This window comes from Bos mutus, chromosome 8 (assembly GCF_027580195.1).
Source record: "Bos mutus isolate GX-2022 chromosome 8, NWIPB_WYAK_1.1, whole genome shotgun sequence".
NCBI lineage: Eukaryota > Metazoa > Chordata > Mammalia > Artiodactyla > Bovidae > Bos > Bos mutus.
The window spans coordinates 86,529,297-86,556,613 of NC_091624.1; the positions used below are offsets into that span (position 1 = coordinate 86,529,297).

The window sequence follows — 27,317 nt, forward strand, 5'->3', positions numbered from 1 at the left end:
GCACATGTCCATTTTCTCAGAGCAGAAACATCTCTTGAGTGCAGCTTCTCTCTTCACAGGGCAGCAAAGAGTAGCCTCACGAAACTTTTGACTTCAGTGCAGTTTACCTTTCTCTGACCCAGACTGCTATTTCTGGCCACCTTTTTCCATTCACTCCCATTAATGCAGGCCCTTGCCTTTTTCAGTCACAGCCTGGATTCCTTGCACTCAAATATTCCTCCGCCTAAACATATGTACATTATTAAATTGGAAAGAATCTGAGAATCTGAGCTCAGCTTCATCCTCAACAAGGCCATAGTGTACAGACACGCTAGACCACCCGCGGTTTAGGACACACGTTTCCAGGTTCGCTGAGGACTCATACTGATCATGCTCTCGTTCCTCACAGAGCTCCAGGACCGCGCGCTCTGAGGAGGACCGCGACGGCCTGTGGGACGCCTGGGGCCCGTGGAGCGAGTGCTCACGCACCTGCGGCGGAGGGGCCTCCTACTCTCTGAGACGCTGCCTCAGCAGCAAGTAAGTCCTGAACGCACAGGGCTCCCTTGCAAGACGCCAAGGGAGCAGGTTGGAGCCGTACTTTGGGGGTAAAGCGGAGCATTTTGTTGCACGCAAATACGGATTGAAGGAATGAAAGGCAGGCCCAAAGAATTAAATATGACCATCTCCTGCTAGGTATTTAGATGCCCTTATGTGATAAGCTATATAGAATTTACCTCATTCACCAAGCAAATTTTCTTATGTTTTCATGTTAGAACTGGAAGGAAAAAATATTATTAGAAATGAATTCTCAAAAATGGATGTAGTATCTATAGCTCCATAATTTATTATACTTTTGGTACCGTCTTAACATCTGTGGTGACTAATAACAAAAATATTAGTGTTAATAGCCTATTATGTTATTCCAATGTTACCAGTAGTTTGAAAATGAAGGCTATATGATTTTTTAGATGTTTTAATGGTCAGAAGTTCCCCAAAGTCATTCAGTTTCCTGAATGATGTGTTGTGCATATAAGAACATTTGGAAGAATAGAAACTGCTGTGAAAATTGGGATGTGAATAGTGGGAGCGATGATGAAAGGGGAAGTAAGAGTGGCTCACAGTTCCTAAGCTGAAAGGAAAAGGCTTGAGGTGTTGGACTGGAAAGTCTTTACTTAGAATAATGATAAGTCAGAACTTCTTGAGCTGTGTGGTCTATGATTAGATTTTTCTCCAAACTATAAAATACAAAGTACTATGGTAATATTTTTAATGAAAGATTTTATTTGACAGTGAAAAGTATTATATATGGCAAGGAAGAGGTTTGATCAAAGTTATTATATATTATAATATGTGAAACAGGGGAAGGACAAATTATGCATCTGTTGATTTTTCTAGACTTTTCATAAGCAACAGAAAGTGATGAGATGTAGTTTCAGGAAAATGTCAATTTATTCTAATTAGAGTGAGAATTTTTTGAAATCAGGGTCCAAGTCTTACTTTTTTCCATATCCTCCAGGTCTGCACAGAATCTGAGAGATAGTGAAAGCTCAATAGATGTTTCCTCACTGGATCCATTGATAACTAGAGATAATTTTGGTTCCACAGAGGCCCCAGTATAAATAACATACTCTGGGAAACATGACTAAAAGCCATATCTTGAAAGTTACCAGATCAGTTCTGGTATTTAGCCATTCTGGTATTTGGGTCTACCCTGAAGATGAGCTTGTTGGTTGAATCAACTAGTGAGTTTGTCTGTCTTCTTTGGAGGCCAGCTTCATATCAAACCAGATCTGTGAACTAAATAGAAAGAATAGATCTTTCATCCTTATGAATTCACTTGTTCTCTTAATCTTGAATATCAAAACTTTGTAAATCCTCACTACATGTTGCTGCATGGTGGACTGTGAGACATAACTGAAAATAAATTGTACACAGTAAAACCAAAAGGTACAAATTTGGAATATTCCTATTATATGCTGCTGCTGCTAAGTCGCTTCAATCGTGTCCGACTCTGTGCGACCCCAGAGACGGCAGCCCACCAGGCTCCCCCATCCCTGGGATTTTCCAGGCAAGAACACTGGAGTGGGTTGCCATTTCCTTCTCCAATGCATGAAAATGAAAAGTGAAAGTGAAGTCACTCAGTCGTGTCCGACTCCTAGCGATCCCATGGACTGCAGCCGACCAGGCTCCTCCGTCCGTGTGATTTTCCAGGCAAGAGTACTGGAGTGGGGTGCCATTGCCTTCTCCAATTCCTGTTATATAGTTTGCCCAAATTAGCATGCTGAAATATTCTATAGGGATGAGCCAAAACATGTGTCTCACAAAGCTGGTAAGAAATGTATGGGAAATTTCATATTGGCTCAGTAATGTAAATGTTACATTGTGAGCATCTTGTACTGAGTGAGAGACTGAGAAACAGCTTCAGGAATGAATTAGAACCACAAACAAAGTCTGTCATTTGGCAAATCATCAAACATGGGTGTCCTGTGAAATTCAAAACTACCATGTTTGTCACCTAGTATATTAAAACCCCAGTCATTAAGGTTTTATTAAGATACTTCATTGTAAAGCAGAAACTAGCACAACATTTTGCAAAGTACTCCAATTAAAAAAAAATTCTTAAAGAGAAAGGGTGTGACCACTTTTCTTAAAAAAAAAAAAGATACTATGAAAAATATTGGTTGTTGTCTACTTATAATGAACTGAAAAAGCAGAATGAAAATTCTAAAATTTATAAACATATATATGTCCTCTTTGACTTTCAAATATTAAAAAAAAATGCATTGAATAAACCCATACTGCAGTAAGTGGGAAATAATAAAAAATAGGGAGAGGAGTGAACCACTATTCTTTAGGGATTTGAAGAAGAAGAAAAAAGGTTTCAAACAAATGGCATTTCTAAATCTGGTAGGAATATAAAGAAATAGGAAAAAAAATGGACTGCAGAGCTGAATCACCCCGTGTGTTTTTCTCAAGAGAATCAGAGTCAGTGCAGTTCAGTATAAAGTCACGTCACAACACAAGCCCTACGGAAGAATGGTGTCCTGCTGTACGTTGTGCACAGATAAATAGAGCTGCCATATTTTTTCTGAAGATGTACACCAGCCAAAGTAAATTACCTGGCCAAGTTCAAAGTCAGTATGGGAGAGCAAAAATGTTACAAGGAAAGGCATTTGACGCCAGGTTGGTAAAGAACTGGGACCAGTTTTGTAGTCTACCATAGATGGTCTTTTGTGGAAATTCATTTTTTTTTAAATTATGAAAGTATTATAACACATGTATAGGAGACTTTGAAAATACAGAACCAAGTTACATATAGTTCCACTAAATATTACAATTATTTTTAAGTAGATAAATTAAGATTTTTAGTTGGTGTTTCAATATCAAACTCTCAAAAATTAATAGAATGAATATATAGAAAAGTAGAAAGATACAGTAGACCTGAAAAGCACCATGAACCAATTCAACATAATTAAGATTTATACAGTTTCACACAACAGTAGAATACAAATTCTATTCAAGTTCCCATAGACTGTAAACTAGGAGACTCTGGAATATATCCAGGGACATAAAGTGCAAAAATTTAATGGTCTAGAAATGAAATCATACAGAGTCTGTTCTCTTATCACTGTGGAATTATGTTAGAAATCAATATCAAGATATTTGAAAATAACCCACATATTTTCAAGTGGAATGTGATCTTTACCAAGAGAGATCTTTGACTTAGACATTGTAAGTCTCAGTAAAGTTATTTTAGTGATATACATTTAGTGTTAGTCTCTCAGTCGTCTCTAACTCTTTGTGACCCCATGAACTGTAGCCCACCAGGCTCCTCTGTTCATGGAATTCTCCAGGAAAGACTGCTGGAATGGGTAACCATTCCTTTCCCCAGGGAATTGTCCTGGCCCAGGGATCAAACCTGGGTCTCCTGTATTACAGGCAGATTCTTTACCATCTGAGCCACCAGGGAAGCCCATTCAATAAAATTCAAAGACTGAAAGGGTGACTGTAGCAAAGATAGCATTTAAATGAGAAATTAATATCAAATAAAAAATTAATATCAACGATACTTTAAAAACCTCATGTATTTGAAAATTAAATGTCTAATTTTACATGATGGGTATATCTAAGAATGTAGCAATTCATTTTTAATGGTTAACGAACTTACTGGGTTTTCTCTCATCTCTCCACTCTATATTTATACATCCAAGTTCAATTCAGTCACCTTCTTAACTCTTGGGAAAGATCAGGGGTTATGAATGTATATGTCCTTACAGGCCAAGCAGGTAACTAGAATGTGTGTTGTAGTGAAATGGTCAGCATTCCAGTTCAGCCCAAGTAACTTCCATCCCCTGCTGCATTAATCTGCCAGGCTAATTTTCCAGTCCTAGTGATATGATGTCATTGTTCACATTAATGTCTGATATTAATAGCTTTAAATCTATCATAAAATAATTATTCTATTCCCAATATTATAAAACTGTAAAGGAAGCTAAAATAGATTTAATGGAATAGATAACGACTCTTCTTCTGGAGTTAAGTACTATGTTCCCTGATGGACTAGGAGCTTGGAGGAGGCTTGGTTAACCCCCTGAGTGTAGAACATCTTCTCAGAGCGATCTTTTGGAAAAAAAAAATCAGTGGGAAAAAAAAACCACAGTGAAATTATAAACAAGCATTACATATAAAACCCTTCATTCTCAACTGGCAGTGCTTAAGGCTGGGAAAGCAGCCCTGACCCGGAGAGATAGTGAACAGAATCATGTGCTTAGCTTCTCCCCTGTCTTTTCTCTGTGCTCACAGAAAAGAAGCAGTGCTTGATTTTCCCAGTTTCTGATATTGGAGCATTTATTATTGCATTTTGCTGTAACTTTGGTTTGAGCAATGAAAGAAGGCCCTGTGTAAGTTTTTTATCTAAGAGTTTTGCTAGTTTCTGTAAGATTCCTTTAGGTTTCATTGACTTTCCCTAATAATGCAATTGTTGTGAATAGCCAAGTAGTATATAATGTCTGCTTTTATTTTTTTAATTAGGAAACAGAGTCTACTTACTTGTACTTTATGATGGTCCTTTGTTTTGTTGCAAGTGAATTAAACAATGTACTACCTCCCTCAAAAAGCTGCTGCTTCTCTCCCCAATTCTCTACCTCTCCCACGTAATACTCTGAAATAGTGTTTCTAGCAAATTCATTTGTCTGGTTGACCTAGTATTATGTTTAATTTAGTGGAAACAATCCTTCAACCGTAATTACTTGACCATATTTTTAACACTTTGATACTAAAGATCTGTTTCTGAGAGCTCTAAGTTTGTCTTCAGCCGGGTCATTTAACTTTGCCCAAAAGGAATTCCAGATGCATAAGGCACTTAGGAATAGTGTGTCTGCATGTTCTCCAATGTTCATTGCAAAACTGTTTACAGTAGCTAGAACATGCAAGCAACCTAGATGTCCATCGGCAGATGAATGAATAAGAAAATTGTGGTACATATACACAATGGAATATTACCCAGCTATTGAAAAGAACACATTTGAGTCAGTTCTAAGGAGGTGGATGAAACTGGAGCCTATTATGTGTACAGAGTGAAGTAAGTCAGAAAGAAAGCACCAATATAGTATATTAACGCATATGTATGGAACTTAGAAAGATGGTAATAACCCTTTATGTAAGACAGCAAAAGAGACACAGATATAAAGAACAGACTTTTGGACTCTGTAGGAGAAGGCAACGGAGGGATGATTTGAGAGAATAGGTTTGAAACATGTATATTCTCATATGTGAAATAGATAACCAGTCCAAGTTCAATGCATGAAACGGGACACTCAAAGCTGGTGCATTGGGACAACCCAAAGAGATGGGATGGGGAGGGAGGTGGGAGAGGTGTTGGGGATGGGGGGACACATGTAGACCCGTGGATGATTCATGTCAATGTACATAAAAAACCACCACAATATTGTAAAGTAATTAACCTCCAATTAAAATAAATAAAATAAAAAAAAAAAGAATAGTGTGTCTGACGTCACATGTATCACTGTATTAGGTCTGTGTCAAGGTCGAGGTCAAAGGTGTTCATTGTAGCTCATTTATGACTGCATTTAGTCAGCTGATACTTTTTAAGTATAGTGTGGCTGAAGTGTTGCATTGGTGGCTGAAGACGATTTTATGACCCTTTTTACTTTCTGAAATGCCAAATCAATCTCCAGATTAATTAACACTATGGATTAATAGATTAATAGAATAGATTATTTAATACATTGAGTATGAATACTTTATTAAATCCCAAGGTGAAAAACTTGTCAACTTCATAGATGGCCGAAGAACAAACAAAAGGCATACCTATAGAGGTTGAAATAAAATTAAAACATTTTGAATTGAATTCTTTTTTTTTTAGTACTTATTTATTTATTTTTGGCTGCGTTGGTCTTAGTTATAGCATGCTGGCTCTTTCTACTTGTGGCTCACAGGCGTAGTTGCTCCAGGGCATGTGGGATCTTAACTCCCCAACCAGGACCAGGGATAGAACCTGCATCTCCTATATTGGAAGGTGGATTCTTAACCACTGGATCACCAGGGAAGTCCATGAATTGAATTCTTAAGTTGAATACAATTTTTTTTGAGTTGAACAAAATTATTACATGAACAAGAGATAAAATCATCACACCATAGAGGTGTCTAAAAAAATTAAGATTATGATATTATCCCAAAGGGATGTGGCTGCTAGAATGTTGTCAATATAAACATAGAAAAATTAAAATAAATAGCCCCAAGGAGTCTTATCTCATGGGAATAAGGAAGATCATTCAACCTTGTCATTTCATAATAATCGTGCTAAAGGAAAATAAGCTAACTCTTCTGACTTTTTAATTGCAAACACAGTTTTTCTCCCATAATAATATTGATACTTACATGAATAGAAGCTTTAGTTAGCAAATAATTTATAAACTTTATAATGATAAGTACCAAAAGACATTTTTAATGTTAAGATTTGATGTGTAAAAGTACCAAAAGAGAAATTTTAATGTTAAGATTTGGCTTCTCAAACATAAATTTTCTCTTTTAAAAATTTAACCTCATCTCTGTCATAACATCCAATTAAGGTTCACAAGACTTGTTTTAAGAGGTTTTAGAACTTTCAGCCCAAGTGAGCCCCAAAGCAAGATTTATCTGTTATTCTTCATCTAATGTTGTATGTTATCAGCCTTGTTTTTCTTGGACATGTCTGAGGTTTGTTTAACACAAAGATACACAAATTCAGAATGAGTCTGACTAGTCACGTCGTTTATATTGAGGAGATTTCACATTTGGGGATATATGTTTGAGAGTCTGCGGTTGCCTTCCTTTTACTTTTGGGTCAAAGCCTAGTCTAAATGTATTACCAGTACTTCTAATATTCCAGGTCATATATTTTAGAAGGATATTTTGTTCCATGATCTGGTCTTTTTTCAGGAGCAGAATACACTAAAGCCAATGACTGAATGTTTGGGGCCAGTTTATGCCTGGTTTGTCCCATAAACCTGTTTGTTGGAATAAAAGATGGTTGGGAATGTGTTTGGTGTCCATAACCTTTACTAGCCATACTGGGACTCTGTTACTCTTGGCTGGCCTTTTCTGTTTATTTAAAAATTCCTTATTTGGTTAGTTCTGTAGATTTTCTGAAGTTTTCATTTCTCCCCAGTTTTCTTTTTTTAAAAAAGCTAAGTAACTGAGGTATTCTTGATACCTAAAAATAATGTATATTTAAGGTGTACAGCTTGATGTTTTGATAAATGAATACATCACGAAAAGATCGACACAATCAAGCCAAGTAGTATATTCATCCCTTCTATATATTTAGAGTGTGTGTGTGTTGAGAAGATTTAAAATCTATGTTCTTAGCAAATTTCAAGTATAAAGTACAGCATTTTTAGCTGTCATTATCATCCTGTACTTTAGATCTTCAAAACTCATTCATCTTGCATAACTGAAACTTCATCCCCTTTCACCAACATCTCCGTCTCACCCCCAACTCCACCCACCCCCCACCACACTTGGCAACCACTGTTCTGCTCTCTGCTTCAATGAATTTTACTATTTTAGATTCCACATATAAGCAAAATCATTTGGCGTTTGTCTTTCTGTGTCTGGCTTACTTCAGTCAGCATGATGTCCTTCAGGTTCACCTATGCTGTCACAAATGGCAGGATCCCCATTATTGTTAAGACTAAATAATATTCCATTGTATGTACATACCACATTTTCTTTATCTATTCATTAATCTAAGGACTTCTGAGTTGTTTTCATATCTTAACTATATTATGAATAATGCTACAATGGACATGAGTATATGCCTATTCAAGATTCAGATTTCATTTCCTTTGGATTTACACCCCGTAGTGAAATTGCTGGGTCATATGGTTGTTGTTTTTAATTTTACAAGGAATCCTCATACTGTTTTTCATAATGCCTTCACCAATCTACATTTCCATCAACAATGCATAAAGGCTCCCTTTTCTCTACGTCTTCTCCCACTTATCTTTTTGATGATAACCATTCTAACAGGTGTAAATGATGTCCCCTTGTGGTTTTGATTTGCATTTCTCTGATAGTTAGTGATGATGAACATATTTTCATGCATCTTTTGTCCACTTGTATGTCTGTTTTTTGTTGTTTTGTTGTTTTTGTTTTTGTTTTGAGAAAGGTCTGTTCAGGTCCTTTGACCACTTTTTTAATTTTTTTTTTAATTCTTGAGTTATATGAGTTTTTAAATGTATTTTGGATATTAACCCCTTATCAAACATATGGTTTGCAAATATTTTCCTCCACTAGGTAGGTTGAGTTTTCACTCTGTTGATTGTTTCCTTTGTTGTATAGAAGCTCTTTAGTTTGATGCAACTTCACTTGTCAATGTTTGCCTTAGTTGCCTGTGCATTTGCTGTTATGATCAATGAATTGTTGCTAATATCAGTGTCAAGAAGCTTTATTCTCTGTGTTTTCTTCCAGCAGTTTTATAGTTTAACAAAGACATGTTTAAGTCTTTCATCTATTTTGAGTTAATTTTTATTACTTGGTATGAGATAAGGGTAGAATTTCATTCTTTTGCAAATGGCTATCCAATTTTCCTAATACCATTTATTGAAGAGACTACCTATTCCCCATTGTGTTCTTGGTACCTTGTCAAAGATTAGTTGACTCTATAGGCACAGGTATGTTTCCAGACTCTTTATTCTGTTCCATTGGTCTATATGCCTGTTTTTGTTCCAGTTCCATACTGTATTAATTACTATAACTTTGTAATATAGTTTGAAACGAGGAAGTGTGATTCCTCCAGCTTTGTTTTTCTTGTTCAGGTTTTGAGTTTGATAGTATTCCCTCTTGTTTTTTTTGGAAGAATTTAAGAAAAACTGCATTAATTATTTGTAAAATGTTTTTTAGAATTCACCTGTGAAACCACCTGGTCCTGGACTTTTCTTTGTCATGAGGTTTTAGACTACTCCTTCAACACTTTTGTTTGCTATTGGTCTGAACTAGAAAAAGGAGAACAAACTAAGCCCACATTGTAGCAGAGGAAAGAAATAATAAGAACTAGGGCAAAAGTAAATCAAATAGAGTATAGAAAAGCAATAGAAAAGATCAACCAAACCAAGAATTTGGATTTTGAAATGATGAAATTGACAAACCCTTAGCTAGCCTGAGGGGAAAAAAAGAAAGAAGATGCAGATAAATAAAATCAGAAATGAAAGAAGAAACATTACGATGTATGCTTCAGAAATTAAAAGGCTGATAGGGACTGTTATGAACCATTATGTGCCAAAAAATAGGAAAACTTAGAAAAAATGAATAAATTCTTAGAAACATATGACCTTTAAGACTGAATCTCAGTTTTTATGCATTCAGTTAATATTTGTTGAACATCTACTATGTATTAGACAAGTTCCTAGATATAACTTAGGATATAAAGTTCAAGGAACAGGCATTTGCTATTGAGAATTTATCATAATATTGAGTTTCTACTGATTATAGTTGCAATGTATTTTAAGAACTAAGAGAATTTCTCCCAGTTCTGTAAATAGATAATACTCTGTGGGCTTCCTGGGTGGCTCAGTGGTAAAGAATCTGCCTGCCAATGCAGGAAACATGGGTTTGATTCCTGGATCAGGAAGATCTCATAGAGAAGGAAATGGCAATCCACTCCAGTATTCTAGCCTGGGAAATCCCATGGATGAAGGAGCCTGGCAGGCCACAGTCCATGAAATCGTAAAAGTCAGACACCACTTAGCAACTAAGTGACAGTAATCTGTAGCAGTGGTTCTTAACCCAGCTGTACTGTAGAGTCACTTGGAAAGCTTTATAAATGATACAAATATCAGGGCTCCACCAAAGACCAATTAAAGTGGAATCTCTGGGGTTGGAGCCCTACTATCAGTAATTTTGTAAAAGCTCTTCTAATAACTTTAACGTGTGTCCACTGTTAGAACTTTAGAACTGTTGCTCTACTAGATGGCATGATAGTGAAACGATGAATTTGTCTCCAGCAATCTAAGAATTTAGAGGCTGGAGTAATGAAAAAAAGAATGTATTTTCTGGTAAAGAGATTTATTTATGTTTAACATTTCTCAGTCAGGTTTTTATGAAATGACTTAATCTGCAACGTAGGAAGAAAAGTCATAGACACCAGCATGTCAGGATATAAAAGTAATGGTTTGCCACTGTACTCCTGTGAGCCATGGTGATAACCTTTCTGAGTAGTTCTCCAATTGTCTGGTATTATTCAAAATCAAGAGAGCTTCCCTGGTGGTTTAGCGGTAGAGAATCTGCCTGCAGTGCAGGAGACACGAGTTCAGTTAGGTTAGGAAGATCCCCTGGAGAAGGAAATAGCAGCCCACTCCAGTATTCTTGCCTGGGTGAAACCCATGCAGCCTGGTAGGGCTGCAAAAGAATCGGACACTACTTAGCAACTAAAACCACCACCCACTCAATATCAGCCTTGCCCAGAGTGGTGAATAGACTTAGTATTTTCTCAAAAAATTTTCCATTCCATTATTAAGCCTATGGATATGACTCTGTAAGCCTCCAGGTTATTAGTGAATAACTAAGTTAATGCCCAGTAACTGGCATGATTTATGCAAATTCTCTTGGGATCAACTTTCCAAAATCAATTCCATTAAAATTTCTTTCAGCAAATTTTTAAAATTTATTTTTAATTGGAGTATAATTGCTTTGCAATGTTGTATTAGGTTCTGCTGTCCAACAACATGAATCAGCTCTAAGTATATATATATCCCCTCCATCTCGTGTCTGCCTCCCACCCAACCGCATCTCACCCTCTAGTCACAGAGCGCTGAGCTGAGCTCCCTGTGTTAATACATCTGCTTCCCACTAGCTATCTATTTTATACATGGCAGTGTATATATGTCATGGCTACTCTCTCAATTAGTCCCACCCTCTCCTTCCCCAACCCATGTCCGCAGGTTTGTTCACTACATCTTTGTCTCTATTCCTGCCCTGCATATAGGCTCATTAAATTTCTCAACCATAGAGTTTAACTTTCCATCTTCAATTCAGTATCTGTCATTATCCCTGTCCCCCACCAAAGACTTCTTTAATTCTGTTTCCTCTGTTTGAGCCCAGTTTGTACAACAGAAAAGGGGAGTTTATCTGTTTTGCTCCATTTCAACCACTGAGTGTGGGGGATGGGGAGGAGAGGAAAGAAAGGATGTGTGTGTGTGTGTGTGTGTGTGTGTGTGTGTGTGTTTATGTGTTTGTGAGAGAGATTTAAAGAAAAAGAGACACCAGATATTAAGAGCAAAAGAAAAACACAGAGAGATATCAGAATTACATACACTTGGGAATAAATTATTTACCTCGAGACAGAAAAAATAAGTATAGAACAATAAATAGCATCGTATTTATGTGTGATCATCAGCCAAAGCCCATAACTACATATGCCAAGCTCAAATAGCCTAAGGGCCAGTCTCTACCTTTGCCTTTGGAGTGGGACTGACTAGTCAAGATAAGGGATCCCTTCCTATGGGAAGCAGTCAACTATTTGGGAACCTGGATCTTAAAAAAACAAAACAATGTATTTCATTGTCTCTGTTAGAAACTTTATCCTATTTTGTGAATTATCCTTTTTATTCTCTTATGAAACTACTAATTGTGACTCTTGGCCCTACTTTTTTCTAGCTGTATGACATTGGATGTGGGATTTAGTGGCTCATCTATGATGTCTTGAGCTTCCCAGGTGACACTGGTGCTAAAGAACCTGCCTGCCAATGCAGGTAGATCGAAGAGACCTGGGTCAGAAAGATCCCCTAGAGGAGGGCACAGCAACCCACTCAAGTATTCTTGCCTAGAGAATCTCATGGACAGAGGAGCCTGGCAGGCTACAGTCCATGGGGTTGCACAGAGTCAGACATGACTGAAGCGACTTAGCACACACACACTATGATGTTATGTGGACAGTGCTTGGAACAGATTAGGTGTTCAATACATATTTATATTGAAAGAATGTCTAAGGTGCCTTTCAACTCCATGTCAAACACGGGACCCATTTTGCTGTAAGACACGAAGAGGAGTAAAAACTGCTCTGAATATGAATAGTTTTAAAGAAAAATGTGATTCTCCAGGCTCTCATTTTGCATCAGACATCTGGGTGATATGGGCGGATTGAAGAACTTTTGTCTCTAGCCAAAATAATTCATAAATTCCCAGCTCCAGGGTTGTATGGGGTGAGGTTGTGAGAGTCCTAGAGTTTCATAATATACATTTTCCTCATGGGGAAGATGGAAAAGTTGGACTTGATGTTGCTAAAACACATTTGTTTTTATTCTCATTCTTTGCCTCTTTTGGCTACTGAGCAAGTGTAAGATCATTTGCAAACCTTATGGCATGTGTGTGTGTATTATAAAGTGCATGTCCTTCCTGCTGGTGGATCTCAAGCCAAAGGCAGCAGTTCCTTGGCCCCCACCCCTTGCCCTCTCTCCAAGGGGACAAATGCATTGCAGAGACAAATACAACTTTGAGTAAATATGTGAAAGTAAACATGCCTGTAGAAAAGAGCCAAAGTTTCTTTCCTTTACTAGCTATTTAATTTCATTTTAAACTTTTCATCTTTGATTTATTTTAGAAAGATTTTAATTGGGTTTCAGGGTCAAAAATTAGATCAAACATGAGGCCAAAATTCCTCTGTGACCTGAAATTATCCGTATAGCATTTCCTTCTGTTCTGCACCTTCATCCCTCACCTTCCTTCCTTCCTCTCTCCTTCCTTCTTTCCTCTGTTCCTACCTTTCTTCCCTCTCTCCTCTCTTGCCTCTTTTCTCTCTTCCTTTCCTCCCTCCCTCCTTCATTCCATTTTTCAATAAAAGCTTGTGGAATGCTAACATGCTTCGCTGGCCGCTGGGGCTCAGAGATCACACAAATAAACTACAAAGCAGAAAAACAAATAGGCAAAAATACACTTAAAAAAAAATCGTTTTCTGAAAGTAGCAGGCATCCTGGGTGGCTGCAGGTCTGTGTCCTGATCCTTTCAACTGGGGGCCACGCTACCAACTCTGTGCCCCTTCTCCTGATGAGCCCTCTTCTTACAATGCCTCCCGCTGCCCCTGCCCACAAACCCTCAGTTGTTTAAAGTTACTTCCACCAGTGGCCCCCCAGTCTCACTTTGCTGTATTTCTAAGGCATTGTTTTCACCATTTTTAGTGACTTTTACATAGCTTGACTTGTGTTATAGCTATTTATAGGACCCTGTCCTCCACTAAACTATCAGCACCGTGGGCACAGGTTTTATCTTGGCTTTCCTTTATAGCTTCCTGTTTTGCACACAGTAGGTTCTCAGTCAAGACTGACTGAATTGACTGAATTGACTCGGGGGCCAGAAACCTACTGCCATACTTTGAGAAGCTGGAGTAGGGAGGGAATGCTGTTTATTTTCTTTAATTAATTGATTAAATACTTTTTGGCTGTGCTGGGTCTTCACTGCTGTGCAAGGGCTTTCTCTTGCAGTGAGTTGCAGTGAATGAGGGCTTCTCTCTAGTGTTGGTGCGGGTCTTCTCATTGTGGTGGCTTCTGTTATTATGGAGCACAGGCTCTAGAGCACGGACTTCAGTAGCTGTGGCACGTGGGCTCAGTAGTTGTGGCTCACAGGCCAAGGCTGTTTCTTGAATTCTCCCTTCTCCCGTCACCCTCTTGGGACTCAAATGGCCCATAATGACACCCCTCCTAAGACATCACCTTCATAAGTTACTTCTGTCTCTCATCAATTGGTCCCTCTGTCCAGTTTCTCCATATTTAGTTCCCCGACCATGCCCATTAATTGTTGATCCTACATTGTACTGACTCACGGACTTCTTTACAACTTAATTATAGCTTTGAGAAGGGTCAGGGGAGTGCTCACTGTTGTACCTTTCACAATGCCTGGCTTAGTACTGGTTCCCATTGAATGCTCAATAAATGTGTGAAGTGACTGTGAATCAGAAAGCATTCTACCAGTGTGAACCTGAGCATCTTGCCCAGGGGCTCATCTTCACTTTGAGATGGTGTGTTGTATATTGTCTCATTAGATTATCTGAGCAGTCTACTTGGAACAGTTTCTGGTTCCATTAGAAGCTGGGCATGAGCACTGTGCTTTCCAGTGCCATTGTTCTCACGTTCTTCTCTTTTGATTACATGAGCACACGCCTCACTTTCATAACCCTAGCCCATATTTGTGAGAACTTGATGCTTTGTTGTAGCATGTCTGCCTTTGAAGACAAGGCAGAGATATGTAAAATCATACTTGTTTGGGGAAAAAAGTTGGCACTTGTTTTTCTAGTCATAATTTAGAACATACCAAACACTCATAATAGCGAATAAACCAATTGAAAACTCACAGGACAAACTCCAAAATTCAGTCTATAATATCCTCTTGGGTCTAACTTTTAATTGAGCAGCTTTGCAGACTCTGAGCTGCTGCTCAAGAATCTGTAAAAGTATAAAGACACTTTCCTTAGTTCCCTAGGGTCAAGAGAAGAGCAAATACCCAGAGATGTCATCTTAGACTGTTTTCCCTAAACCTGCATGGTTTCCATTTATATTGAATTCAATCTGCACATGAAGTTATAGTAACTGTCTCTGTATACATAAATCAGAGTTTCCAAGCTGGCACAGCCTTCAGAATGTTTTTATAATGAAAGATTAGCATAGAGCAGAAGTGTTGAATTGTAAAACTAAGGTTACAAAAATACATTACCTATGCCAAAGAAACACTTTCACATCGAGGACTCAATTTATGGCACTGTTTTTCAGGGTGAGATTTCATTACCCCCTCTTCAGTTTAAAATTGTTTTCAAAATGCAGCTTTGGGGTGCACTCTTGTTTCGGTTCTTTAGGCCGCGTCAGAGTTCCTGGCAGATGGAGAAGAGCTGGTATGACACCAGGGCCACGTCTGTTCCCAGCCAGCTCACCTGATGGATGATGCCTGGCTGCATGCCTCCTTGTTGTTTGTTGTATTATTACAACAGAAAGCATTTTCAAAAGCTGCATTTATCAAGTTGTCATAATAGTTTGGCTTGCATATCTAGCTAGCCAGAAAAAAAAAAATCTCTCCCTTAGCACTGATCTGTTTGAGCTACGTGATATATCACATGCAGGAGGCAGTGCAAAGCAATGACATCCTCCGCGAGATTCCGGGACGTTTCAACTGAGTGCTTAATAGGGGAGATGTTTTTTATGTTTGCACTGGTATGTCTCACAGCACCAAAGACCTCTGTCTCCTTGTTTCAAAGGCCCTCTTCCACAGGAGGCTGTGTGTGTGTTGAGAATACATTACTCCTAGAATTTTGGTGGCTTTGTCTGATGAAGGAGCTTTAACCTCAAATGGGGGAAAAAAAAAAAAAAAAACAACAACTGAAGTTTGCTATGAGGAAGGTCAAAGACATTTTTTTATAGTTAAGATCAGCATTTCATAGGCAAATGTTACCAGATTAAACATTATTTGTTATGGATACTCTTGTAAGTGAATTTGTTATTATTAGACATAGGTGGTTGTCTGGGAGCACATGGCTGAGGGGATTGGGTGCATAGAAGAAGATTCATATTCAGAGTCAGTAAACATTCATTAATGTTTGTTAAAAATACTTCTATTAGTATTGATAAACAATCCTTGGAGGAAAAGCTATGAACCAACCTAGATAGCATATTGAAAAGCAGAGACATTACTTTGCCAACAAAGGTCTGTCTAGTCAAGGCTATGGTTTTTCCAGTGGTCATGTATGGATGTGAGAGTTGGACTGTGAAGAAAGCTGAGCACCGAAGAATTGATGCTTTTGAAGTGTGGTGTTGGAGAAGACTCTTGAGAGTCCCTTGGACTTCAAGGAGATCCAACCAGTCCATTCTGAAGGAGATCAGCCCTGGGATTTCTTTGGAAGGAATGATGCTAAAGCTGAAACTCCAGTACTTTGGCCACCTCATGCGAAGAGCTGACTCATTGGAAAAGACTCTGATGCTGGGAGGGATTGGGGGCAGGAGGAGAAGGGGACGACAGAGGATGAGATGGCTGGATGGCATCACTGACTCGATGGCGTGAGTCTGAGTGAACTCTGGGAATGGTGAGGGACAGGGAGGCCTGGCGTGCTGCAATTCATGGGGTTGCAAAGAGTCGGACACAAAAAAAATTAAAAAAAAAAATAAAGAGTTGGACACAACTGAGCGATTGAACTGAACTGAACTGATTGAAAGATGCATACTAGAACATTTCTATTATTTAGGGATATAGTACATCATTAATATACAATATAAACATAGTCATCTATAGACACTTTTTATTGAGATATAATTGACATAAAATGTTATACAAGTTTAAGGCATACAAGTTGATTTAATCCATATATACATTGCAGTATGACTGTTAATGTTTTCTCTCATGTCACATAAATTATTGTTGCTTTTTTATAGTGGAAACAATTCAGATCTAGCCTGTCAGCAGTTCTGAAGTTTATAATGCAGTCTTGTCTATAATCACTAAGCTGTTCTTTAGATCTCCAGGACTCATTTATCTACTAGTTGCAAGTTCATTCCCTTAAAAGACATCTCTCCAACTTCTCCACCTCCAGGATCCTGGTAGGATTCTACTCTCTGTTTTTATATATATACTTTTTGAAGAAAGGACAGTGTTGAATTGACTCCTATTTGGACCAAGTGTCACACAAGTTTCTACATAAACAAGGCTCATTTTGATTCTCATGAAAGATATTCTGTTTTAAACATAGAATAAAACACAGAACATTAAAGAATGACTTTTTTAAGCACAAGAGTGAGACAGAGAGATCTAAGGGGAAAATGAGAACTTGAGACTTAGGAGAGTCAGAGGAATGACATATCTTCTAACTCCTTTTCTCCCTCATGCAAAGCAAGACCACTGCTAACCATCTGCGGTGCATGCACCTCCAATTCTAGTGCTAGGTTTTCTGCATCCAGCTTGACCCATGGATTAGGATAGTGAGCATCTGAGGATCGCATTACACACAGTGTCCGCAGGTTCATATAACTTCTTTTTTAATGGTCAAGTTCATTGGTATCAAGTGTCAATTCCCAAAGGAAACTCTTATGATAATGTGTCTATGGAACGTGAAAAGCAGCCCAACAGTGCATTCGCACTTGGTCCTCTTGGGTGTTCTCAGAGTTTGTTATTCCTCTTGAGGTCTTCGTAAAAAGCCCCAGAAATGGAGAAGTATTTTAACTGGCTCCTAGGGGACCCCCTCCTGCTCTCTGGCTCCCGTGAACACTGAAAGTTTCACTTGAAGTGAAGGAGGAAAGCAGTGCTCTAGCACTCCATGAAGCCCTGGCTGGGGCTCTCAAACTGTTGGTCTTGTCCAAATCACGGTCGTTTTCGGACCCATAGTCTAAAGGACACAGTCTTCCTGGCGTGAGTTGCTGATATGGTTTCAGGCCTGTTCTCTTGTAAAGAGCACATAGTTTCCTTTTAGATGATTAAAAAAGAGAGAGAGATAAGCAGATGAATGCTCTTATTTCGAAATTCATTGCCCATGAGTCCATATTTGAAAGGCAGGAGGTACTCAGAGAAATTCAGTAACCTGTTCTTACTTAATGGCACTCTTTGGTTTTAGGTAATCAAAGGCAAAGCTTCATGAGCCTAATATAAGTGTTATTGTCCTTAAGAACTCTGGTATTGAAAGTACATAATTACCAGATTTTCTTGAAATGATACACTAACACCAAGGATGAGTCTGATTATTTCACCAGAAGAATCTTAGAGAAGAGATGAGAAGAATTTGTAATTTAAATCGATGTATTTTATCAGATTTTTAAAATTCTTCATGAGAGATAAATCAAATATACCTTCCTCTTTCAAAGTAAGCAGGGATGAAAAAAGCCAACAGATGGCTAAAGCCTAGAAAGGGAGCTTTTTAATTTTCTATGGCAAGTCATCTCTTCCAAGATTGTTAAATTATGGTAATTGAAACTAGGATAACATCAGGATTTTAGGTATTGGAGGAGTTTGGATGGTTTGTTATGTGTTAATTGGAGACCAATAAAGTATTCTTCAAGCCTATACTAATCTCATTATAAGTGAATTAAAGTTTGAGTAATTCACAAACAATAGCTTATAATTGAGAAAAGGAACTTAAGTCAAAATTAATAAATGACTGGTTAGGAGTGAAGTGCTGATATCAATAAGGAACTCTGTTCAAATTTGGTTTCAAAATATATTTTTTTTATATTTTGTTCTTTTATACTTGAAGGTTTCTGATTCATTAATTGGTCCAATACTTAACTCACTAAATACAGTCCTGTAACTCTCATAGTTTGCATTAAGCAGGCGAATTTACTTAACTCATTTGTTATTAATGGCCTATAACTTTCCTCGGAAACCATTTTGGACTGAAATTTCTAATGCTTGTTTTCCTTTCCAGAGGTGAATTTTATTTTGTTAAAATGTGAAGAAAATCATTCAGCTGTTTTATATTAACAGACTATTTTTTAAAGAAGTTTTAAAAGGGAAGAAAATATTTTTTACTGCATAATTCTCACATGAGGCTTTTGTGCCCAGATAAATGCCTTGGATGAAGAAATTCATGCTTGGCAAAAATTAAAATCCTTGTGGTGAAATAGTTACTTTGTTACTTAAGTAAATTTTGTATTCAAATTTATTAAACTTGAACTTTTAAAAACTGCAAGTTTTTTTCACTGAAGTTCTTTCACACTACATTTTACTGAGGAGTGTGGTTCTCTTAGAGATGTTGCAAATTTACAGAGTGGATCTAGATGTCATTTACTCATTGGATTTCTCAGAATTTGAGAAGCAGGTGGTATACATTGATGTGGAAAATAAGATGCAGTGAACTCCTCAGCTCAGCCTCCCAGATTTGATCTACTGTTAGTATTTTACACATCTTAAGTATGTCTTGTTCCTTTTGTATTATTATTGTTTTATATACTTTATTTAGGCAAACCTGAGTTCCAATCCCTAGTTCTCTCTTTTTATATATATGGTTTTCAGCCTCCTAGCCTTTCTCAGCCTCACTTTTCTCACCTATTAAGTAGGAGTGATAAAACCTTCCAGTTGATGGAAGAGGTAGAGATAATGTGCACAGAATACCTAATACTGAACCAGATATCTATAGTACTCAATATACATATAGTAGAGGTTAGTATTAATATTATTGTCCACAATTAGGTAATGTCTTTTAATAATAAAGACTTTTCCAAACTCAAATATTACTGCTTCAATATCATTGTTGTTTAGTCTCTCAGTTGTCTGACTCTTTGCTACCCAATAACGTGTAGCCCACCAGGCTCCTCTGTCCATAGGATTTCCCAGGCAAAAATAATGGAGTGGGTTGCTATTTTCTTCTCCAGGGTTTAATACCATATTTCACTCAAATAATCTCTCACTCAAAAAGTAATACAATACAGTAAAATGAAGACTTAATTTAGCAGCAGAATTAAATTATTTGCAAATCATTATTAGGTGTTAGATAATTGCAGGATGTTCTTTAGAAATAATGTTAAGTGTTTTATTTGCTGTGTTTGTTTTTGTTTTGCATTTGCTAAATGAAAAGCATTTAATTCAGTCTTTTACATTGTATACTTGTATCTCCTATTATCCAAGGATGCTTTTTTAAAAAATTCTTGAACTATAGTTGATTTACAATATTGTGTTAGTTTAAGGTGTATACCAAGGCATTCAGATATATATATATATATATATATATATATATAGAAAGAGAGAGAGAGAGGTGTAGATATAGATGCCTTTCAGATTATTTTCCATTATAGGTTATTACTAGATACTGAATATAGTTCCCTGCGCTATACAGTAAATCCTTGTTGTTTATTTTATATATAGTAGTTTATATCTATTAATCCCATATTCCTAATTTACCTTCCCCCTGCCTTTCCCCTTTGATGCTCATAAGTTTGTTTTTTGTGTTTGTGAGTATGTTATGTTTTGTAATTTTTAGATTTCACATGTAAGTGATGTCATATATTTGTCTTTATCTGATTTACTTCACTTAGCATGATAATCTCTCGTTCTGTCTCAAGGATGCTTTCGAAACATGCATAAGTATTCATACTTTAAAATATCTAGGAAAAGGCTGATTTAAAGTATTGAAGTGGGTATTTTTCTGCTTTGTGGTGGGGTTTTGTTTTATTTTTGTAAGCATTACCTCTATAATAACCCCTTGGTGTTTGACTACAGCTTGTGTGAGTTATCTCAGTGATCACAGCTTTCAGTCAGTTTGGCCGCTCAGTTGTATCTGACTCTGTGACCCCATGGACTGCAGCACACTGGACTTCCCTGTCCATCACCAGCTCCTGGAGCTTGCTCAAACTCATGTCCATCAAGTCAATGATGCCGTCCAACCATCTCATCCTCTGTTGTCCCCTTCTCCTCTTGCCTTCAATCTTTCCCAGCATCAAGGTCTTTTCAAATGAGTCAGTTCTTCGCATCAGGTGGCCAAAGCATTGAAGTTTCAGCTTCAATATCAGTCCTTCCAATGAATATTTAGGACTGATTTTCCCCTTTAGGATGGACTGGTTGGATCTCGTTGCATTCCAAGGGACTGTCAAGAGTCTTCTCCAACACCACAGTTCAAAAGCATCACAACTTTAGTCAGGGCCATTTCCAGATCCAGTGATATCCAGCTGACAGATGAGGAAGCAAAATCTGAGGGGCTGAGAGACTTATGCAAGGGAAAGAGCAAAATCTATGACTCACATCATCAAACTCCTAGTTCAGAAGTGTTTCCATTAACCTTTCAGGGAGATGAGGTTAGGAAAATAAAAGGAGGGTGAAAAACATAGCATTTTAAAGTCTTCATGATTAATGCCAGAGTTCACAAGCAAGAAATCATCATTGGATCACCTTTGTTTTAACTGCCTCAATGGGTCCCCTTTACCTACTGCAAAATTCATGGCTAGAAGGCATTTTTATCTCCTGCAATTCCCTGTATACACCCAAAACTCCACAACTGCTTGAAAATGTAGAAACACACCATATCTTTTCATTCCTCTGAATTTTTGCCTTTGGTTTCTTCTCCACATATCCTTCATCTCTTTTAATATCTATTATATTTTTACATCTTTTACACAATTACTTTGTTAAATGTCTACATAATGCTTCTGTATGTGAAGCACTGTTTGAACTGCTTCACAAATATTAACTTGGTTACTCCTCAAAATAATCCCAGGAGATAAGTATTACTATTCCATTTTACAGATTACAGAACTGAGGTACAGAAACTAAGGAATAAGGGGCAGGATTTCAGAAAGAAGACTCTGCTTTCAAAGTGGTTACTTTTGACCACTACACTATGTCATATATGCTCCAGGAATTTCAAAATCAAAAAACATACCATATTCAGCCAACACTGATGTCTACATGGCATGCTACCAAAGATCTCCAGGTCACAGAATTAATTACCATGTAAAATTTATCATAAGCTGGAGCCTAGCTCTCATCTTTTTAAACTCAGAAACCTGATATATTTTTAGCAATCACATAAAGAACAGATCCTTCTCTTGGAGGCAGACTCACAGTGACTTGGCCTGTGAGATTAATATTTAATTAAAATGCTAATTTATTCACTTACAATGAAAATTATTTATTTACTTACCTGTCCATAACATGAACCATACCCATCGCAGCATAACCAGCCCCTCTGCCTCTTAGCAGTCATATAAAAAAAGACTGCTCTTGGCAAATGGCTTGATCAACATAGTATTATAATGAGGGATATTTCTGGAATAAGCAAAAAGCTCACTGGCAGCAGGTAGGTTGGTATGAGGCATCTGTACTGTGATGGCAGCTACCTAGCTAAGGGGATCAGGAGGATCATTGGACATTAGCCTGGGCCATTGTTGGGCAGGGCACTGACAACCTAGTATTTCTTCCATTCTCCTTTTTTCTATGATTCTGGCCAGCCTTGTCTTTCCTTGGTCCCATTCTGTTGTTGAGTGCATATTAATGTAGTCAGTCTGGTTATAGTCAAGTCTTCAAGCCTAGGACTTTTCTATCTCTCTAAGATAGCCTTTGGGTAATTGTATTTTACCCAAAGGCTGAGTACCAAAGAGTTGATGCTTTCAAACTATGGTGCTAAAGAAGACTCTTGTGAATTCCTTGGGCAGCAAGGAGATCAAACCAGTCAATCCTAAAGGAAATCAACCTTGAATATTCATTGGAAGGACTGATGCTGAAGTTGAAGCTCCAATACTTTTGGTCCCCTGTTGCAAAGAGCTGACTCATTGGAAAAGACCATGATGCTGGGAAAGACAGAATGCAGGAGGAGGGGACTACACAGAATGAGATGGTTGGATGGCATCAGTGACTCAATGGACATGAATTTGAGCAGACTCTGGGAGATGGTGAAGGACAGGGAAACCTGGCGTGCTGCAGTCCATGGATTTGCAAAGAGTTGACACAACTGAGCAACTGAACAACAGCAATCATATTTTCAGATGACATTTTCTTTCTGATAGTGTTCTGAAGACCTAACACAAATACTATCTAGCATTTCTTACACCAAGTCAGAATTGTATGAATAATTTTCTTAACAGTGAAGACTAGGTCATACTCATTCTTCTTTATATTCCCAGAAGTAAATGCATTGAGTTCTGTTGAACTCATAATAGAAGTTCAGTAGATGTGTGCTGAACAAACAAGTAAATTGGGACAGTGAAGCATCACAGTTATGTGTGTAAGCTCTGAATGGCTCAGTTTCAAATCTCAGCTCTACTACTTACTAGTTGTGTGATTTGGGCAAGTTACTTAAGCTCCCTAAGCTTCCATGATCTCATCCATAAAATGGATCTGATGTTAGTACCCTGTCTCCTAGGGTTCTAATGTACAAAAACACCTCAGAAATGTACCTGGAATTCCATATTTATTTATTATTAGTATAAGCATTCTCTCAGAATTTCATATTATATTTTACTTTTTTTAAAATGTGACTTATTTTGAAAAGAGCAGATTACTACTGTTCTTATGCCATCATTGAATGGTTCATCAAAAATTGATTGTTTCTGTTCACAAGAGTTCAGTAAGACGGAAACTCCCTTGTATTGCTGGTGGGGGTATGTAGTAGCACAGCCTTTATGGAATACAATTTGGCTATATTTATCAAGAGCCTTATAAAAGTTCATTGCTTTTAGTGTCATAATTCCACTTTTAGAAACTTATCTTTTCTAAAGACATAGGCAGAAACTTGGATAAAACATACATGGACATGATTTATCACACTATCATATATCAACCTCTATGTTGGAAATTGCTTACATGACAAGAAATGAAAGAATGATTTCACAGGTTACACCATTCCATGGAATAGTATGTAGCTCTCAAAATGATGTTTTTAAAGTTACTTAGTAGTGTGAGAAATACCTTCAAAAAATTTAAGTGGAAACAAAGCAGGCTATAAAAATGTAGAAGTGCTGTTATTTCCTCTGAACTGGAAAGAAATTAATATATCAAAATAACAGTAATTATCTTTACATGAGACAACTATGGGAGTATGGGATTTTTTTCTTTGAGGTCATCTTTCTTTTCTAAAACCTCTACAATGAGCATGTACTTTAGCACTGAAACTATTGCTTTAAGAATTATGACTTTTTGTGTCCTTAAATGTGTAATTTTAAGAAATACAGCAACAAATAAGTACAGTAAGTCCCCTACATATAAGTAAGTTCTGTTCCAAGAGCACATTCATAAATCCAATTTGTTCATAAGCCAAACAAAGTTAGCTTAAGTGCCCAACTAACACAATTGACTATACAGTACTGTACCATAATAGGTTTATAATACTTTTCACATACATAATACACACACACACACACACACAAAAACAAACACAAGAAATAAAAAGCTTCTAATCTTACAGTGCAGTACCTTGAAAAGTACAATAGGACAGTACAACAGGTAGCATACAGGGCCTGGCGCCTACTGAACAGGCAAGGAGAGTTACTGACTGGAGGAGGGAGAAGAGGTGGGAGATAGGAGAGCTGAAGGTTCATCAGTAATAGGAGATGGAGGGAAAGCTGCAATTTCAGTCACGCCTGACATTGTTGGCACAAGTTCTGGTTCTTTGCTGGGTTCAGTTCTATCTGTCCTCTTGAAAGAAGAATCCAGTGATGTCTGGACACTAGTTCTTTTTTTCTCATCATAGATGACACAGTAGCACTGGATTGCATTCTGAATGGCTGCTGCAACCTTTGTATATCATTCTGTGTTCCAGTCCTGTGCCTCAAAAGACTAACAGTGTCTCCTCAAACGAAGAAAATCCCTTTGCCATTTACCCCATCATGACTCTCACTGGTTCTTCAGTTACTTCTTGTTCCTCTTGTTTTCCTTTATCCTTTCCCTGGGCCTCCAATTCCTGGTGCTTCTTAGCAGGACCAGCTACATCTCTGCTGTTTGTATGCTTCCTGACATCCTGGGCTTGAAATAAAGATACTGTGGTACTGTACTCTATACAGTACCTTACAGTTAAGTACACAAAAGCACAGCCACTTGTAAAGGATTCACACAGGTGGCAATGTGCACCAGACCCATGAGCTAACTTACATGATTGGCTGTGTGAACTCACCTTCACATCTTTGCACGTGTTCAACTTGAAGGTTCATATTTAGGGAACTTGCTATACTTATTTTGAGAACTTTTGAAGCAAAATTAATACTTAGTTTCAAGTCTAATGGAGAAGTCAATTTGCATATTCAGCTTCTTCTGCTCTATTTAGTATTTGATAGTTAATTCCTACAAGGGCATACTCAAAAGAAAACAGAGGCTCTTATACTGGTATTAAAGAGGAAATTGATTTTGTAAGAGAACCATTGAAATCTGGGGCCTTTCGTTGGTGGTAATGAGTTGTTTTTTTTTCCCTTCCCCCAGGAGCTGTGAGGGAAGAAATATCCGATATAGAACATGCAGTAATGTGGTAAGCATTAACCTTCTATGATTGTGATAATGTATTTTGTAAGCCCTGAATAATGCTAAGCAGTCTCATGTATCCTGAGCAGATATCAACTAATTAGTATATTACCAAGAGTTATTTATTTCATGGTATATGGATTATATACATTAAAAAATAGTTTTTTTTAATGTTCCTCAAGACAAACTTTTAATCACTTGGCCAGATTGAAACTAACTACACTATTTAAAAATAAGAACTGTGTTTCCTCTCTGCTTTCTGGCTTCACATCTAGGTCTCTTGAAAGCAAAAAGAGAAATGAGAAAAGAGAAACCACTTGGGAATCATGAAATAAACATCAGTTCATCAAACTCAGATTTGATAAATTAATTTGTTTAACAAATACTGTTCAATACCAACTGTATGTGAGGCACTGAACTACTACAAAGATCAATAGCATGTGGTTGCTGTCTTAAAACATCTGTGTTATGGTAAGGGATGTAGCAAGAGAAGACAGATGCTGACAAATGTAGAAAGAAAGGGATTACGTTCTTGTGGGATAAAAGCAGAGAGAAATCTGAAGGGCCTTCCAGAAGGAGGTGATTTGACGTAGGGCTGAGAAGCCTAGGAAGGCTGTGATTGGCCCAGACTAGGTGGGAGGAGATGATAGCCAGTCCAAGTGGAGGAGACATAACAGGCAACTTTGGAGACAGGAATATTGAAGGTGTGTTCTGAACACGAATTTAAATAGGATTGTGCTTAGCAGTATGGAAGAGAAGAATTGAAAGATATTTTGAAGTTACACCATGAAGAGATTTGAATATTAAGCTTCCAAGTTTATTTTCCTTCAGTTACTAATGGAGGGTCACCAGAGGTTGTGGAGTGAGAGTAGGATATTGTTGAGTTCCACTTTGGGAAGTTTAATTCTGTAATGTTGTGAGGGATGCCCTGGAACAGAAAACAAGTGGAGAGCGAGAAGTAATGAAGGGTGAAAACAGGAGGAAATAGATATGAGAGGTCAAAATTAAAGTCACTCTGTAAGACTTCCCAAGTAATTTAGTTAGAGTGATGACTTGTAGTGGGAGTAAAGGAATGATTTACATGCATGTTTAGAGCTCTAGTGCTTCTGAATCACTTTCTTAAAGATGTTCTTTTTTGTTGTTGTTTGCATGATGGGCATCTTCCTTATTGTGATCTCAGCTCAAATGCCACCTCTTCAAAGAGATTTCCTTGACTACTTTATCTAATATAGTTGTACCATTGCTTGGCTCCAGCTCTCACAATAGTCAATCAATCATATTTAGCTTTTTTTTTTTTTTTTTGACTTTTTTGCACAGTGTGGGCTTCTCTAGTTGTGGTGTGTGAGCTTAGTTGCCCCTAGGAATGTGGGATCTTAGTTCCCCAACCAGGGATCAAACCCATATCCCCTGCATTGGCTGATGGACTTTTAACCACTGGACCACCAAGGAAGTCCCTATCTTATTTGAGTCTTTATTTATGTTCTGTTCCCTGACTCTAGAATGTGAATTCCTTAAGCATAAATAGAGTGTCGTTTACCTTATCCACTCCTTCATCCCCAGTGCCTAGAACTTATATATTTATCAAGCATACAGTAAATATTTGTTGAATGCAAAATGAGTACTGGTCTTCTAGAAGAATGGTGAATGTCATTATCAAAAGTGTGAACACTGAGAGGTTTGAGAGAAAAGTGAAAGTGAAAGTCAATGAGTCATGTCCAATTCTTTGTGACCCCAGGCTCCTCTGTCCATGGAATTCTCCAGGCCAGAAGCAGTTACTCTAGTGTATCAGGAATGGAATCAAGATGCAGTACATAAAGCATATTAACAAAGAAATGGAATCTATAGGTCTGTTGTTCCTATAAAGTGTTAACAGAGACACTCCATCATTTGTAGAGCCACAGAAGGGTGGGAGGATGTGTTGCTTTTTTTTGTTTTGTTTTTTA

General features: G+C 37.6%; 1 protein-coding gene across 2 annotated transcripts in view; it reads left to right on the forward strand.

Moving 5' to 3' along the window:
- The window catches only part of ADAMTSL1 (ADAMTS like 1), a 495,660-nt gene that overhangs the window by 52,069 nt on the left and 416,274 nt on the right, over window positions 1-27,317 (forward strand). For both annotated transcript variants that reach the window (XM_005889557.2, XM_070375945.1), the window contains exons 2-3: window positions 389-516; window positions 25,336-25,381. In XM_005889557.2, coding sequence (XP_005889619.2) covers window positions 389-516; window positions 25,336-25,381 — 174 coding nt within the window. The remainder of the gene's footprint in view (window positions 1-388; window positions 517-25,335; window positions 25,382-27,317) is intronic.